We start from the raw sequence: 18,942 nt of genomic DNA on the forward strand, positions 1-18,942 counted from the left end.
ACTACTGTACATCTTTTAGGCTCTTTGAACTTTGTCAAAGTGTTCTTTAGGAGAAAATAATTTTTTCACCAATGCATGTAATGATACTTTATTACAATTGCAGGCAAAAAAACTCTCTGAAAAGATAACTTGTTACACACGGAGTGACACACAGAGTGATACATTTAAAAGACAGTATTGGCCACTTGTGAAGTGTATAACCATCAAGGTGCCAAACTCCAAAGACCTGCTGGAGCATGTTGTGCTGGTTGATCTTCCAGGCAATGGAGACTGCAACAAGAGCAGAGATGAGATGTGGAAATCGGTAATTATTTACAATTCTTATTGGTAATGGTTCGATATTCAATTTAGAATTGTATACATACAATTTCTAATTTGGTTGATGTTAGATTAACATCATAGGTACAGGGCCAAATGTCTGGCTATAACTATGTATTTGAGTTTATTTATATGTATGTTCAATTGATTAAACATATTATATAGGCCTATGTATGTTATTAATATTATGTTTATTGTGTATTTTACACCATTAATGTTGGGATGTTTTAAGTTAATTTTACACTTCTTTAGTTTGTTGGAAACTGCTCTGCTGTGTGGATTGTGAGCGACATTGCAAGAGCAACTTCAGAAAAGGAATCATGGGAGATTTTAGACAGCACCGTTAGCCTCATCGGGCCTGGTGGAGAATGTCGAAGCATCAGTTTCATCTGCACCAAGACAGACGACATTGAGGAAAATCAAAAGGCAAATGCACGTACCTCTATTTTGCGCAGAAATGAAACAACCAAGAGGCAAGTGAGGGACAAATTCAACAAACAAAAAGAAGTCAAGGTAAGTCCCAACTGACATAAAGGAATCTTTTGTGACTTGTCAACATGCTCATACTGTATGTTGTAGTGGTGAAGATTAAGAATTTCATGGAATTAAATGAAAGCAAGATTACATTGTACACTAAAGCTTTTCATTAGACATTTGTGTTGTCTAATATACAAAACAAACAATTGAGTAATAGGTGCTTATTTGTATTTATGATAAGGTAAGAAAGTTGTTCTAATCTGGTATTTATCAGTCATATCAAAATCTTCAAAATGTATTGAATTATTTTTTTTAAATGGTTGAAGCGCAACTGTTTGCATGAGCATAATGAATTTCGATTTTTTTTTACACCTTACAAAATGTCAGTGTGTGGACATGGTTTCATTTTCTGTCATTGTCTCATAAACACCTTTCAGAAACACTTCAGTGGGGGAAAGGATTTCCTTCAGGTGTTTACTGTGAGTTCCAAGGAATACCAAAAGGAAAAGCATTTGCAACAAGAAGAGACAGGTACGATAACTGAACGTGTTTATTGATTCTACAACATAGAGACAATTGTGTCCCCTATTTTTATGCCTATGCATTTTTTTAGATTATTTGTGTTGTTAATTACCTTACATAGCAACAAACTTCACCTAAGCAGCATGCATATTTGAGTATGACCTGTCGTATCTGGAACATTTAAACATGCAATATGTCTTAATCAATAACAATTACAAGTGTAACCTGGACCATATGATACTCAATAATGCAGGTTGTTGTTGTCTCTCAAATATTGTGGGTAGTGTGTATACATACAGCATGCTAAGCTATCCTCATATCCTCTGAAACATTTCACTATATTCTAAGGAGACTCGTCTTCTCAGGAAATAACATCCTGCTCTTTTGACCACTAATATGCGCTGATTCCTAATTGAAATTCTGCATGCATAACTAGGATTATGCCCATAATCAATAATTCAGTTAATCAAACGGAAAATTAAATGATCAAGAATTTAATCCAGGATCAATAAGAGCATCAAAGAACACTGACACCAACCAAAGGTAGAAATAAATATTTTGTTTTTAACTGATGTTGCAGAAATACCCAAACTTCAGGAATTTCTCAGAAATCTCAATGATCGTAGTACAAAGACTTCAGATTATGTTTCTGGAGCCTATGGGATCCTCTCTCTGATAGAAGGAGCCAAAAGCAGTGACATGGTATTGTACTTAAGGCAGAACAAAGTATTTCTCTCAGAAAACATATTCCTTACATGTGAATCAATGTATTATATTGATTATGTTGAGTTTGAATTTCAGACAGACAGCAAAGAAGAGGTGTGCCAGGTTCTGGAACAGAGGCTCAAGGATGAGATCAAGCCCATTGGTCAAACTTTGGATGAGGCTTATGAGACTTTTGAACGATGCCTCTCAGAAGGAGTTCGACAGTCAGAAGAATCATGCGAAAAATTAATGAATAAAGTGATAGCACCAGTAAGCTACTTAAAAAAAAAAATCAGTTTTAAGAATAGCTGCTTTTGCACTGTCACCCTACACTGAGTTTGCCAAATATTAGGAACACCTTCCTAATATTGAGTTGCACCCGGTCTCTTTTGCCCTCAGAACAGCCTCAATTTGTCGGGGCATGGACTTTACAAGGTGTCGAAAGTGCTTCACAGGGTTGCTGGCCTATGTTGACTCCAATGCTTTCCACAGTTGTTCAAGTTGGCTGGATGTCCTTTGGGTGGTGGACCATTCTTGATACACACGGGAAACTGTTGAGTGTGAAAAACCCAGCAGCGTTGCAGTTCTTGACACAAACAGGTGCGCCTGGCACCTATTATCAGACCCCGTTCAAAGGCACTTAATCGTTTGTCTTACCGATTCACACTCGGAATGGCACACATACACAATCCATGTCTCAATTGTCTCAAGGCTTAACAATCCTTATTTAACCTGTCTCCTCCCCTTCATCTACATTGATTGAAGTCGATTTAACAAGTGAGATTAATAAGGAATGATAGCTTTTAGCTGGAATCACCTGGTCAGTCTTTGTCATGGAAAGAGCAGGTGTTCTTAATGTTTTGTAAAATCAGTGTACAGTATATCCGTGCTAGCCAGTTTGTGCTAGCGCCAGAGAAGCTGAAAATCAAGAGACTCAACCAGGATCCCAAAAGCGATTTGATTTACTTCTTGTAACTCAGTTTAGCGTGAGATAGAAACATAAAGTAAATGGGAGAGTAATCTTTCATGGACGGATGCAAGTAACATAACCGGTATTGGCAGCATCTGTTAACAGAGTGTGGGATGCGACGACTAACAGGGAAATGTTTTGCCTTCCGGTAAGGAGATTTTTTTTTCCGGTAAGAATTTATTTCCTTCTTAATGCGTTTGAGACAATAAGTTGTGTTGTGACAAGGTAGGGTTGGTATACAGAAGATACCCCTATTTGGTAAAAGACCAAGTCCATATTATGGAACAGCTCAAATAAACAAAGAGAAACAACAGCCCATCATTGCTTTAAGACATGAAGGTCAGTCAACCCGAAAAATGTCAAGAACTTTGAAAGTTTCTTCAAGTGCAGTCGCAAAAACCATCACGCTCTGTGATGAAACTGGCTCTCATGAGGACCGCCACAGCAAAGGAAGACCCAGATTTACCTCTGCTGCAGAGGATACGTTTATTAGAGTTACCAGAAATCTGCAATTAACTGCACCTCCAAATGCAGCCCAAAAAATGCTTCACAGAGTTCAAGTAACAGACATCTCAACATCAACTGTTCAGAGGAGACTGCGTGAATTAGGCCTACATGGTCGAATTGCTGCAACTAAACCACTACTAAAGGACACCAATAAGAAGAAGAGACTTGCTTGGGCCAAGAAACATAAGCAATGGAAATTAGACCGATGGAAATCCTTTGGTCTGATGAGTCCAAATGTGAGATTTTTGGTTACAACCGCCATGTCTTTGTGAGATGCAGAGTAAGTGAGCGGATGATGGAGGTGTGATGGTGTGGGGGTGCTTTGCTTGTGACACTGTCAGTGATTTATTTAAAATTCAAGGCATATTTAACCAGAATGGCTACCACAGCATTATGCAGCAATACGCCATCCCAACTGGTTTGCGCTTAGTGGGACTATCATTTGTTTTTCAACAGGACAATGACCCAAAACACACCTCCAGGCTGTGTAAGGGCTATTTGAACAAGAAGGAGAGTGATGAAGTGCTGCATCAGATGACCTGGCCTCCACAATCACCCGACCTCAACCCAATTGAGATGGTTTGGGATGAGTTGGACTGCAGAGTGAAGGAAAATCAGCCAACAAGTGCTTAGTGTATGTGGGAGCTCCTTCAAGACTGTTGGAAAAGCATTCCAGGTGACTACCCCATGAAGCTGGTTGAGACAATGCCAAGAGTGTGCAAAGCTGCCATTAAGGCAAAGGGTGGTTACTTTGAAGAATCTAAAGTCTAAAATATACATTTTTTGGTTACTACATGATTCCATTTGTGTTATTTCATAGTTTTGATGTCTATACTATTATTATACAATCTATAACATTGTCAAAATAAAAACCCTTGAAAGAGTAGGTGTGTCCAAACTTTTGACTGGTACTGTATATTTTTTTTACTGACGTCTTCAAAAACGCCACTAAGGAACTCAAAGGCATTTACATCAGATACAAGGATGATGCTTCAATCTACAACCTGCGCAGGCTCCGAGCAAAGACCAAAACACAAGAACATCTTGTCCATAAGGCCCTCTTTGCTGACGATTGTGCCTCAACGGATCTACCGCAACTCATGTGAGTTCCAGAATGTCGAACACGTTACATACCTGGGGAGCACCATCTCTGAGGACGGCTCAAGCCAATCATTGGGAAGACTGAGGAACAGGATACTCAACCATAACACCATCCCTCTTTCCACAAAACTGAAAATCTATACTATGGTAGTGATCACAACCCTGCTGTATGTCTGTGACACTTGGACCCTGAACAGTCACCACATCAAACAGCTGGAAACATTCCATACACAATCTCTGAGATCTATTATGGGTATGCAGTGGTAAGACAAGGTCCCCAACCTGGAGGTAATGCAGAGGGCAAACAGAAGAAATGCACAGCTCCAATGGACTGGCCACACCATCAGGTTTCCCCAACACAGTCTCCCAAGAAGGATTTTCTTTGGCGAGCTGCAGCAAGGGCATTGAAAGACAGGCCAGCCCAAAAAGCACTTAAAAGACAACCAGCAGAAGGCAACTTCGAGCGAGAAAGAAGCAACCATCTAACTGAAGCCAGAGAAAAATATCATTACTGCACAAACCCGGGTCCAAAACACCAACAGAAGCACTTGTCTGTCCCTCATGACTCAGTCTGTGCTTCAAGACTCAAGAACCCACAATTAACCGAAGTAATGTGCACAAGTCGTCATTATCCAAACTACCAGAGGGAGAAAGAAATGGGAGAGTTGTAAGTTCTTATGTACATGAAGTTATCATGTATCCAGTCTCTCGATTTTCACATTTCTCTGGCGATAGCACACATTGGTTCGCACAGATATACTGTAGGCTTGCACGATACTGGAAAAGGAACTATTGAAGAGATACTCATCCATGACAGATTTCCAGTGCTGTGCTGTTAAAAACATTTAACATATGTTCATTTTTTATTCCCAGAGAGGGAAAAAAGGCTGTGGATATCAAGTAGTGAAGGCTTTATGCAAGAATGGCGGCATTTACAAACCAAAAGGGAAAAAGGAAAGGAGAAGAGGAATAAACCTTAATGAGAGTTTAGCCTCATGTATGAGAATTCTCATTGATGAACAGTTTAAGATACATTTCCCGTAAGTCATTTAATCATTATCTAAATATATATACAGTGGCGAGAACAAGTATTTGATACACTGCCGATTTTGCAGGTTTTCCTACTTACAAAGCATGTACAGGTCTGTCATTTTTATCATAGGTACACTTCAAACTGTGAGAGACGGAATCTAAAACAAAAATCCAGAAAATCCCATTGTATGATTTTAAGTAATTCATTTGCATTTTATTGCTTTATAAGTAAGAAAACCTGCAAAATCGGCAGTGTATCAAATACTTGTACTCACCACTGTGTATATATATATATATATATAGCGCATTTGGAAAGTATTCAGACCCCTTGACTTTTTCCAAATTTTGTTACGCTACAGGCTTATTCTAAAATTGATTAAATATTTTTTTTCGCTCATCAATCTACACAAAATACCCCATAATGACAAAGCGAAAACAGGTTTTTAGAATTTACCTTATTAACATAACTATTCAGACCCCTTGATATGACTCGAAATTGAGCACAGGTGCATCCTGTTTCCATTGATCATTCTTGAGATGTTTCTGCAACTTGATTGGAGTTCACCTGTGTTAATTCAATTGATTGGACATAATTTGGAAAGGCACACATCTGTCTATGTAAGGTCTCACAGTTGACCGTGCATGTCAGAGCAAAAACCAAGCCATGAGGTCGAAGGAATTGTCCGTAGAGCTCCGAGACAGGATTATGTCGAGGCACAGATCTGGGGAAGGGTAACAAAACATTTCTGCAGCATTGAATGTCCCCAAGAACACAGTGGCCTCCATCATTCTTAAATGGAAGAAGATTGGAACCACCAAAACTCATCCTAGAGCTGGCCGCCCGGCCAAACTGAGCAATCAGGGGAGAAGGGCCTTGGTCAGGGAGGTGACCAAGAACCCAATTTGTCACTCTGACAGAGCTCCAGAGTTCCTCTGTGGCGATAGCAGAACCTTCCAGAAGGACAACCATCCCTGCAGCACTCCACCAATCAGGCCGTTATGGTAGAGTGGCCAGACTGAAGGCACTCCTCAGTAAAATGAACTTCACAGCCCACTTGGAGTTTGCCAAAAAGCACCTAAAGGACTCTCATACCATGAGAAACATGATTCTCTGGTCTGATGAAACCAAGTTTGAACTCTTTGGCCTAAATGCCAAGCGTCTCGTCTGGAGGAAACCTGGCACCATGCCTATGGTGAAGCATCGTGGTGGCAGCATCGTGGTGGCTGTGGGGATGTTTTTCAGCAGTAGGGACTGGAAGACTAGTCAGGATCAAGGGAAAGACGAACAGAGAGAAGTACAGAGAGATCCTTGATGAAAACCTGCTCCAGAGCGCTCAGAACCTCAGACTGGGGTGGCGGTTCACCTTCTAACAGGACAATGACCCTAAGCACACAGCCAAGACAACGCAGGAGTGGCTTCGGGACCATTCTCTGAATGTCCTTGAGAGGCCCAGAAAGAGCCCGGACATGAACCCAATCGTACACCTCTGGAGAGACTTGGAAATAGCTGTGCAGCGACGCTCTCCATTCAACCTGACATTGCTTGAGAGGATCTGCAGAGAAGAATGGAAGAAACTCCCCAAATACAGGTGTGCCAAGCTGTATGCCTTTCCAAATCATGTCCAATCAAGTTGTGGAAACATCTCAAGTATGATCAATGGAAACAGGATGCCCCTATAGCTCAATTTCGCGTCTCATAGCAAATGGTATGAATACTTTTTTAGGTTTAATAAATTTGCAAAAATTTCTAAAAACATGTTTGTGCTTTGCCATTATGAGGTATTCTGTTTAGATTGAAGAGGAATTGTTTTTATTTAATACATTTTAGAACAAGGCTGTAACGCACCAACATGTGGAAAAAGTAAAGGAATCTGAATACCTTCCGAATGCGCGTAAATAATACACATGGAATGATTAGGGCCCTGTTTAATCAAATCTTGTAACCATCTTTCTGATTTCAACATATTGTGTTTCAGAAACGAGGGCAAAGGTGGCCCAATCAGGGAGCAGATTGAGACATTCACCCTTGACACGAACAGCTTGGTTGGGGAGCACCCGGAAGTGTCACTGCATCTGACATTCCTCAAGACAGAGGTAGGGTTTAAAAAGAAATCCGTTTTGAGGCTGATATGTAAAGCTTGATAAAGAACGATGATACTAGCAAGAGGATTGTGCGGTTTTCTCATGTCTTTCAAGTATTCAATTGTTACCATGCACCTGCTACAAAGATAGAAGATAGCTCAGATGTACAAGTGCCTTTTTGAATTTTTAAACGAACAATCAGGAACATTGAACCCCCCCCCTCCCCCACATACCCCATTTTTAGAAAGTAGCCATGTAAACACACCCTCCAGAAATAAGATTACTCTTATCTGGTCCATAGACTGGAAACCACTTAAATAAGATTACTCTTATCTGGTCCATAGACTGGAAACCACTTAAATTAGGGTCTTCTTGACCATGTTTTTCTATCTGAAAGGAAACTGAATTGAAGGCAAAACTAATCTTTGACCTCCGAGAGAAAAAGAAGAAAATCTACTCCACTTTAACCGAGTCAATCAAGGACACCATGCATCGATGCTATATAAGTAAGTCTTAAAATGAAAATGTATTATCTGAGAAAGTGTTGTATTCTACTTATTAAAATTATACTGATATTTGGGAAGTAACACATTCTTAAACATATTTAAATGTATTAATAGCAGATACAATGGTTATGGAAACAATATGATGAACTTGTTTTAGGGGCATCAGAGCAGACAGGAAAAGATTCTCTGAAAAGGATGAAAGATGAGCTCCATCATCACATGAAGAATAACAACATATTCCTGAAGGCCAAGGAAGCTATGCTGGTTTGTTTAACCAACCTAAAGGTTTGAAACATTGTACTGGCGAGTTAGAGTTTGAAAAATGCATTTAAGTGACACTCAACAATGATACAATAATACAAATAACACATGAAATTGAGTTTTGAGGCACTAAAAACAATCATGGTCAAACATGGTACATGCTTAAACATGGTACATGCTTCATCTATAATACATGACATCATCTATACACATGTATGCATAAAAACAAATAATAAAAGGGTAAGGATTGACTTTGACTACATATCCATAATGCATTTATTACACTAAGCGTTTCATGAACGTGTTATTACAGGTCCCAAACGCATCAATAAAGATTATTGAAATATATTCATAGCATATCTATAGCTCGTTTGTGTCATGCTATGCAAAAGCTCATATTTAGGTACAATATCTTAATAGATGTATCATTACAATGACAGCCTAGTGTCATCATTACGGCTGTTCTCTAAAGTGTGCTTCTGCCATACCAGTGCTAGAGATTATGCCAAACCACGTTTTGAAAATTAAGCTGAAATGTAGCATGTACCAGCCCCATTTCTCCCACCGGCCGCAATAGGCCCATGACTTACCTTCTTTTTCCTCTCACTGAGGTCGATGGTGCATGAAGATCCCCACAGGGTTGAATCCCTAGAGTACATTTTATGGATCAAATCGTGTAGTTGAGGTTCATATCATAACTCATTAACAGTCCTCCTCCACATCACAATTAAGATGGTCATACTGGTCTATAACGCACACATTAAGGGTCTATGTATGAATTATATGCAGTCAAAGTAAAGTCAAATCTATTTTCCCATTCATAAAGCATTTATAGCTAATCATTTCGTGGTAGCTAACTGTGCAGTTTCCCACTGATCTATAATACCAACAATAAAGGTCTGTGTATGAATTTAATGCAGTCAATATACTGTCATATCTATTTTCCCATGCGTTCAGCATGTATAAATCATTCCTTATCAAAAATAATATGGACATCCTACAATATAGAATGTTAAAAGTAATATGAACATTTTATAAACTTTTTCCAAATGTAACGTTAGCTAGCTAGCACAGAAAACAATTGCTGAGGACATCGCCAAAGAATCCTACCATTTTCCTTTTTAAATTGTACTTTTCTTGAATAGATTGAACAAATATTCATATTCAAAGCATTCAATTTCAATTCCCCATTTCAGACTCATAGCTAGCAATAACTATTTTAGTGAGTAAAATGTACTAAAACAGGGAGGTAAAGCCAGCTAGCATTTCCTCCATATTCATTAATGTAATGTTAGCAAGCTAGCTAGTTAAGTTAGCTAAGCCCCTGGCACAATGTCAACACGTTTTACAACTCGGTCAATAAACATTACAAAATTTGGGACATTTTGTAAAAAAAAATAGCAATTTCACTATTAACATTGTACTTTTGCACATTACACACCTTTTAAAACAGGACATATTAAGAGATGGACAGAAACCAGTTCCTTTCGTTTTGACCCAAAGCTATTATATTGACTCCAAGGTAGCCAAGTGACCGCTCTAACAATGGTAATACACTGAGTGTACAAAAAATATTGCTTGCGCTTTGTGTAACTTATTTTTTTACTTATTGTGTACATGTTGCTGCTACCGTCTCTTATGACCGAAAATAACTTCTGGACATCAGAAAAGCGATTACTCACCGCGGACTGGAAGAAACTTTTTCCATTAACGAGTCCGACGAGAAGGATATCCTGCTTTCACTGGAACAGGCCCAGATCCACACCTTTTGCATGAAGAAAAGACGCAGGAAAAGGGTAACCAGATTGGGGATCCTTCTGAGAAGCCGGAGTCGAGCGAGTAAACTCCCAATGCCTTCCATTCTTCTTGCTAATGTGCAATTGTTACAAAATAAAAGTGAGTGATGACCTACTATTAAGATTATCCAACCAACCCGACATTTAAAACTGTAACATCTTATGTTTCACCGAGACGTGGCTGAACGAAGAAACGGACAATATAGAGCTGGCGGGATTTTCCATGCACCGGCAGAACAGAGACGCTACCTCTGTTGAGACGAGGTGTGGGGGTGTGTGTCTTTTTGTCAATAACAGCTGTTGCGCGATGTCTAATATTAAAGAAGTCTCGAGGTATTGCTCGCCTGAGGTAGAGTACCTTGTGATAACTGTCGACAAAACATTCTACCAAGAGAGTTCTCATCTGTATTATTCGTAGCCATCAATTTACCACCACAAAACAAAGCTGGCACTAAGACCACTTTCAACCAACTCTATAAGGCCATAAGCAAAGAAGAAAATCTCACCCAGAAGTGGCGCTCCTAGTGGCCGGGGACTTTAATGCAGGCAAACTTAAATCAGTTTTACCAAATTTTTACCAGCATGTCACATGTGCAACCAGGGGGGAAAAAATCCTAGACCACCTTTACTCCACACACAGAGATGCATACAAAGCTCTCCCCCGCCCTCCATTTGGCAAATCTGACCACAATTCTATGCTCATGATTCCTGCTTACAAGCAAAAACTAAAGCAGGAAATACCAGTGACTCGCTCAATAAAGAAGTGGTCAGATGACGCGGATTTTGTTGTATAACCCACAGTAAAATAATGCATGAGCTTCAGTTTCAAAGGAAATCATCGTTACAAAAAGTACATATACGTTTATCTAGGGGAGTGCTTTGTTTCGACCAGTCTCAATAGAGAGAGGGGCCACTCCACATCTAGATTTGGCAAAATAGTGTCGATATTGCTTGGATAAAACAGTACGTACATAGGGTTCTGTCCCAAAAGTTACTTTCAGGTCTGTTTATCAGCAACATCACAATCCCATAAAATAAATATTTACATAGACGTTCATTTGTCATGCTGCAAAATCTCTGAAAATTCTAAAGAAATACATTGCCACTGGTGAAGCCATATAGGTTTATAGTCCATATTGCCTTGAATAGCAGCATGTGGCATGTACACTACCGGTCAAAAGTTTAGAATACCTACTCATTCAAGGGTGTTTCTTAATTTAGTCTATTTTCTACATTGTGCTGTTTGAGAGAATGCCAAGAGTGTGCAAAGCTGTCATCAAGGCTATTGGAAGAATCTAAAATCTAAAATATATTTTGATTTGTTTAACACTTTTTTGGTTACTACATGATTCCATATGTGTTATTTCATAGTTTTGATGTCTTCACTATTATTCTACAATGTAGAAAATAGTAAAACTAAAGAAAAACTCTTGAATGAGTAGGTGTTGTAAAACTTTTGACCGGTAGTGTATGTTAGGGTTCAAATGAAGTACATTTGTGTCTGTACACATTACAACCCTTCGGTTTACACAGCAGACGGATTGATGTTTGCTAAAGGTAAATGTACTCAAGTGCTGTTGCTATTGTCATTTCTGCTTTCACACAGCAGGTTAGGGGTGCATTTTCAGATGGGTTTAGGTTAGTACTTCTCTTGGGATCTGCATGTTTCCACAGGCCACCATAGAGATTATGATCACACTTGCTGAATTCAAGTATTTGTGGCTTGAAAGCACACCAAAATGCACTTAAGAAGAACTTAGTTTATGAACACCCAGTGCACAGCATTTAGACTTGGTTGTGGTAAAGCACAATCTTCACGTAGTGTGAGAGTGGACTAAATAATAATGTCTGTGCTACATTAGGATCACATCATGATGCAGCTGAAGTGTAAACTACAAGAATCAATGGATCTCTCACTGAAGACCCCCAACAGCTCGTTCCTCCCAGGTAAATGAAATGGACCAAATGTTTGAGCTATTCCAATATAGTTTAAATCAAGTCAAGTACTCGTCAGAACAAGTCTGGAAACCATGTCCACTTTATCTTGAGCTCCATTTAGCTCGTGTCATAAGTAAATGTTTTCAAGTTATACATTACTCACGTTACTTTCAATCTTGTTGTTTGTAAACAATTGAGTAATAAACATTTATATTTTGGGTTATAATAAAGTAAGACAAGAACACAAAAACATTTCAGGATTTTTGTCCATGGCAGTCTAAAATGACTAAAGAAACCTCAATATTGGATGACAGCTAGAAAGCTTTTTACTTAAAGGAGAAGTTGAGGATTTTACAACTTGATGTTAGTGTGACCTGGTGAGATTGGACCCAGGTGCAGAGAAGAGACCAGTCGAGGAATCAGTGCTTACGGATAATCATAAATTCTTTACTGAGAAACGGTAACTGAAGGACCACAGTAACACTGGAAAAACAACAAACACCATCTCAAACTCACTCAGGAGACAAATGTACATGGTAAACAATTCAAGCTTCTGCAAAGGAAACCAGAAAACACACCTCTTTTAACAGGGAACTCATAATGAGTAGTAGGACACACCGGAGTGTCATTAATGTTTCTAGGATGGTCTCTGCTGCCCTCTGGTGACAGGTGGAACCATGACAGTTGGTTGCTCACCCTTAAAGTATTTGGCCAGGAGAAACTGTAATCCATGTTTGGTTTTCTTTAAACAGCCACTGCAAACTTCAGCTAACTTTAGCCACCACAAGCTAACAAACAATAGAAATGATGGGAACATTTGATCATGTGTTTTTTCTTCTTAAAATGAAATGGTCAAATCACCTTAAAGTAACATCAAACCAAATAGAGTTAATTTCAGGGGATTGGCCACTATCTAACATCAAATTATAAAAATCTTAAAAGTTGCTGCTTGTCCTGAATCCTGTGTGTTATTTTAGTGTTCCCTTTATTTTTTTGAGCAGTGTATATGTATATATGTATGTGTATATATTCATATATATATGTGGGTATGTGTATGCAAAAAAAAAAATATATATATATATATATAACCAAATACAGAGTTGATTTTTAGTTAAATTCAGGTGATTTGGCCGCTATCTAACATCAAGTTCTAAAATCCTGAACTTCCCCCTTAAAAGTTGATGCTTGTTCTGAACCCTTTCTCTTATGCAGATGATGTCACTGTGGAGTATAACAAGATGAAGATGTACTATGAGAAACTGATGGGTTGCTCTAGTACAGTACACTTCACTCCAAGACTGGATTTACACACAAAAACTACCACTTTTGAATCACAGTCTGGGAATAGAAGGAAGCGTGTGCAGGTATGTTTGTGGGGAGTTGATTAACCATATTTCAACCACAATTCTGTCTGAGATTATTTGATCCCATGTACTAGAGTTGCCTGGTCTTCCTTTTTCTGTTACAGGTGTCAACAGGTGTAACACTGTTAACTCCTGAGATTGTCAAAGAACTTACAACACATAACCACAAGCCTACATATAGGTAACTATTGATCACTAAAACTTTCACTGCTTTATCATGGCCTTTTCCTATGGTCATGTTTACCAAAAGAGTGCTTGACTCTTTTTATTCCCCCAAAAAGTTTACAGCTGTCATCTTTTCCCTTCGTCTGCCTCACAGGCTCCAATCCCCCAAGGCAGGTCTTTTCCAGTGCAGTTCCACTGGACTGGTGTTTCTGATGGAAGGGAAAGGAGATGTGGTTTACATGGTGACTCAATGGGACAGCAGCCTCCTGGGCTCCAGGATACCAGCAGGACCCCTATTCAGCATTGACTGTCCTGAGCAGTCTGTCCGCCAACTGCATCTCCCACACTGTATGTGTGATGGTAAGTGATGCATCACTGTATGTGTGATGGTAAGTGATGCACCACTGTATGTGTGATGGTAAGTGTTGCATTACTGTATGTGTGATGGTAAGTGATGCATCACTGTATGTGTGATGGTAAGTGATGCCTCACTGTATGTGTGATGGTAAGTGATGCATCACTGTATGTGTGATGGTAAGTGATGCATCACTGTATGTGTGATGGTAAGTGATGCCTCACTGTATGTGTGATGGTAAGTGATGCGTCACTGTATGTGTGATGGTAAGTGATGCGTCACTGTATGTGTGATGGTAAGTGATGCCTCACTGTATGTGTGATGGTAAGTGATGCCTCACTGTATGTGTGATGGTACGTGATGCCTCACTGTATGTGTGATGGTAAGTGATGCCTCACTGTATGTGTGATGGTAAGTGATGCATCATTTCAGTATATTGATTGTTTTAATATACAATATCAAGATTATTCTAATACAATTATAAAACAAGTATAATGGGACAATAACGGTGAATAATACATTCAATAATAATACATACTTTGGATGAGACTTACAGTAAATTAAAGCATTAATTACAGTCAATGAAAGCATTGTTCTTATTCTGCAGAGAAGGATGACAAATTGTCCGTGGCCCATGTTACTGATGGCAACATGGAGATTGTTCAGCCACTCAAGACGACTGCTACACACGTCATTGTAAACATCACACACCTCTCCCTCTTTGGCCTCGTCAGGGATGTGTTCACCTTCCTCCCGGTCCGAAGCCAGGTGCTGCTGTTCCTCCGACCACAAGGGAACAGACACCAGAAGAGCATACTGAGTGTTATGTTGTTGCCCAGAAATGTGCCACTTTGTGAGGTAATGTTTACAGTATGAAGGAATTAATTCTGCACACTGCAAGAGCTGTTTTGTAGAATGAACTTGAACGTAGACATTGTTCTAGAAGGATAAATGGTGGTAAAATGGCTCATTACAATTACTTGATTTCTCTCAGAACTGTTAGTGTGAATGTATTTGATCAGTTTACCCTGAAGTAATGCACCTTTATTCTTTGAAGGTGGAACATCAACAGAAGGGGAGTACCTTCATTCAAACCAGCTCCAACTGCACATTGACTCCTAGAGGAAAATATGGCCTCTGCTGTGAGCTGGTGGCAAATTCTACCATACAGCCAAAAGTAAGCATGGCCATCACATACTACCATACATTCCTACATGCACAGAGTTTACAAAACATTAGGAACACCTGCTCTTTTCATGACATTGACTGACCAGATGAATCTTGTTAAATCCACTTTAATCAGTATAGATGAAGGGGAGGAGACAGGTTAAATACTATTTTTTAAGCCCTGAGACAATTTAGATATGCATTGTGTATGTGGGCCATACAGAGGGAGAATGGGCAAGACAAAATATTTAAGTGCCTTTGAACGGGGTATGGTACAGAAGTTGGCTTGTGTCAAGAACTGCAAAACTGCTGTGTTTTTCAAGCTCAACAGTTTACCGTGTGTATCAAGAAGATATGGATTGTGTATATGGGCCATTCAGAGGGAGAATGGGCAAAACAAAAGATTTAAGTGCCTTTGACCGGGGTATGGTACAGAAGTTGGCTTGTGTCAAGAACTGCAAAACTGCTGGGTTTTTCAAGCTCAACAGTTTACCGTGTGTATCAAGAATGATCCACCACCCAAAGGACATCCAGCCATGATGACAAAACTGTGGGGAGTGGGGTTGTGACTCAATATTAGGAAGGTGTCCTTAATGTTTTGTACACTCAGTGTAAGTATTCCTTTGTAATGTGCTACTACTGGTTTGTGGTGTTGGGTATGATGTGTGGTTTTTATGTGCATGTACCTGACACCATGAAGTTTCTACAGGAAAAAACATTCTATGTGCTATATGACCAGCTACAGTAATTCTAGCTCTCTGTTACTGTCTACATTTGGCTAATATTATCTTTCATTTTGTGTTTCAGAGTGGGGAGTTTGACTATGACTATAGCCCAAACTTCCACCCCACATTTCAGGTGTTTTTAGACTGTATGTCGGGTGCAGAGAACATCAGACTGAGTCTTTTAGACAGAGGAAGTAACGACCAAAGAGTGTGGGAGTGTCTAGTTCCAACAGGTTCGATCAAATGCCAGTTTGTTATGAACCTGTACACCCCTCACCCCCTACTTATTTAAACTCTATTCAACACACTGTACACCCCTCACCCCCTACTTATTTAAACTGTATTCAACACACTGTACACCCCTCACCCCCTACTTATTTAAACTGTATTCAACACACTGTACATCCCTCACCCCCTACTTATTTAAACTGTATTCAACACACTGTACACCCCTCACCCCCTACTTATTTAAACTGTATTCAACACACTGTACACCCCTCACCTCCTACTTATTTAAACTGTATTCAACACACTGTACACCCCTCACCCCCTACTTATTTAAACTGTATACAACACACTGTACACCCCTCACCCCCTACTTATTTAAACTGTATTCAACACACTGTACACCCCTCACCCCCTACTTATTTAAACTGTATTCAACACACTGTACACCCCTCACTTCCTACTTATTTAAACTGTATACAACACACTGTACACCCCTCACCCCATCTTATTTAAACTGTATTCAACACACTGTACACCCCTCACCCCCTACTTATTTAAACTGTATTTAACACACAGGATAAAATAAATGTGTTTCGATTTTCTCCAGATTTCGAACCACCTCAAGTCAACCCGATCAACCCTAATCCTGGTGGGGTTTTGTTTTCTCTTTCATTGTCTGTGGCTAAATGTCTGATATGGATTGTGTTTGAGTCTTGTCTTACGCAAAATAATTAATCATTGTTATTGTTATGTACATCATCAAGTGATCAGTCTTGTTAAACTTCTACTTGGTACTCATCCCGGATCCGGGAGCATCCTCATCAGTAAAAAGCTGACTAGCATAGCCTAGCATAGCGCCACAAGTAAATACTAGCATATAAATATCATGAAATCACAAGTCCAAGACACCAAATGAAAGATACACATCTTGTGAATCCAGCCATCATTTCCGATTTTTTAAATGTTTTACAGCAAAAACACAATATGTATTTCTATTAGTTAACCACAATAGCAAAAGACTCAACCGCATATTTTCACAATTTTTCTACCGCATAGGTAGCTATCACAAAACCGACCAAATAGAGATATAATTAGTCACTAACCAAGAAACAACTTCATCAGATGACAGTCTTATAACATGTTATACAATAAATCTATGTTTTGTTCGAAAAATGTGCATATTTGAGGTATAAAATCATAGTTTTACATTGCAGCTACAATCACAAATAGCACCGAAGCAGCCAGAATAATTACAGAGAGAAACGTGAAATACCTAAATACTCATCATAAAACATTTATGAAAAATACATGGTGTACAGCAAATGAAAGATAAACATCTTGTGACTCCAGCCAATATTTCCGATTTTTTAAGTGTTTTACAGCGAAAACACAATATAGCATTATATTAGCTTACCACAATAGCCAAACACACAACCGCATTTATCAGCAGCAAAAGGTAGCGATTGCAAAAAAACAGCAAAAGATATAAAATTATTCACTAACCTTGACAAACTTCATCAGATGACAGTCCTATAACATCAGGTTATACAATACACTTATGTTTTGTTCGAAAATGTGCATATTTAGAGCTGAAATCCGTGGTTATACATTGTGAAAATGTAGCAACTTTTTCCCAGAATCTCCGGATATATTTCTGACACTCACCTAATCTGACCAAATAAATCATCATAAACTTTACTAAAAAATACATGTTGGATAGCAAATGAAAGATACACTAGTTCTTAATGCAATCGCCGTGTTAGATTTTTTAAAATAACTTAACAAACAGCTTACGTTATAGCGAGACAGCGCCCGCAATAAGGGCGGAAAATAGGACTAAACATTTTCCACAGAAATACGAAATAACATCATAAATGGTTCCTACTTTTGCTGAGCTTCCATCAGAATCTTGTACAAGGAGTCCTTTGTCCAGAATAATCGTTGTTTGGTTTTAGAATGTCCTCTTCTCCTGTCGAATTAGCAACCATAGCTAGCCATGTGGCGCAAACGTGCCCAACTTCACATCACGCAAAGAAAAGAAAATTCCAAAACTCGCAATTAACGTTCAATAAACTGATACAACTCGGTTGAAAAAAACTACTTCATGATGTTTTTATCACATCTATCAAATAAAATCAGAGCCGGAGATATCTACCGTGTATACCGAAAGCTTTTCAGAAGGCAATCTGGGGTTCCTTCTCGCGCCTTCGAAGACAATGAAATTTCCAGACACGTCATTCCAAAAGCTCTTGTTCGACCTCAGATCAAGCTAGACACCCCATTTCACCTCCCACTGCCTGTTGACATCTAGTGGAAGGCGTATGAAGTGCATGTATATCCATAGATTTCAAACAAATGAATAGGAAGGCCCTGGAACAGAGCATCGATTTCAGATTTTTCACTTCCTGTCAGGAAGTTTGCTGCAAAATGAGTTCTGTTTTACTCACAGATATAATTCACGGTTTTAGAAACTTGAGAGTGTTTTCTATCCAATAGTAATAATAATATGCACATTGTACGAGCTAGAACAGAGTACGAGGCAGTTTAATTTGGGCACGATTTTTTACAAAGTGAAAACAGCGCCCCCCTATTGAGAAAGTTAATTAAGAGAGACACATTCAGGTCATCAAATATGTTTTGTTGTATTTAGTGGCTTGTTATGTAGAACACAGTTGTTCTTGAGGGTTTTAGTTAATTATGGCTCTAATAATATGACCACTTTC

General features: G+C 39.0%; 1 protein-coding gene across 1 annotated transcript in view; it reads left to right on the forward strand.

Annotated features, from left to right (window-relative positions):
* Window positions 1-18,942, forward strand: part of LOC129832778 (nuclear GTPase SLIP-GC-like) — a 36,441-nt gene that overhangs the window by 17,185 nt on the left and 314 nt on the right. Inside the window, exons 11-24 of the mRNA XM_055896775.1 lie at window positions 104-304; window positions 571-831; window positions 1,233-1,326; window positions 1,898-2,019; window positions 2,119-2,292; window positions 5,474-5,640; window positions 7,609-7,726; window positions 8,112-8,220; window positions 8,378-8,505; window positions 12,140-12,224; window positions 13,428-13,579; window positions 13,684-13,760; window positions 13,899-14,104; window positions 14,707-14,952. Of these exons, the coding sequence (XP_055752750.1) occupies window positions 104-304; window positions 571-831; window positions 1,233-1,326; window positions 1,898-2,019; window positions 2,119-2,292; window positions 5,474-5,640; window positions 7,609-7,726; window positions 8,112-8,220; window positions 8,378-8,505; window positions 12,140-12,224; window positions 13,428-13,579; window positions 13,684-13,760; window positions 13,899-14,104; window positions 14,707-14,952 (2,140 nt within the window). The remainder of the gene's footprint in view (window positions 1-103; window positions 305-570; window positions 832-1,232; window positions 1,327-1,897; window positions 2,020-2,118; window positions 2,293-5,473; window positions 5,641-7,608; window positions 7,727-8,111; window positions 8,221-8,377; window positions 8,506-12,139; window positions 12,225-13,427; window positions 13,580-13,683; window positions 13,761-13,898; window positions 14,105-14,706; window positions 14,953-18,942) is intronic.

Source organism: Salvelinus fontinalis, chromosome 34 (genome assembly GCF_029448725.1).
Source record: "Salvelinus fontinalis isolate EN_2023a chromosome 34, ASM2944872v1, whole genome shotgun sequence".
Classification (NCBI taxonomy): domain Eukaryota; kingdom Metazoa; phylum Chordata; class Actinopteri; order Salmoniformes; family Salmonidae; genus Salvelinus; species Salvelinus fontinalis.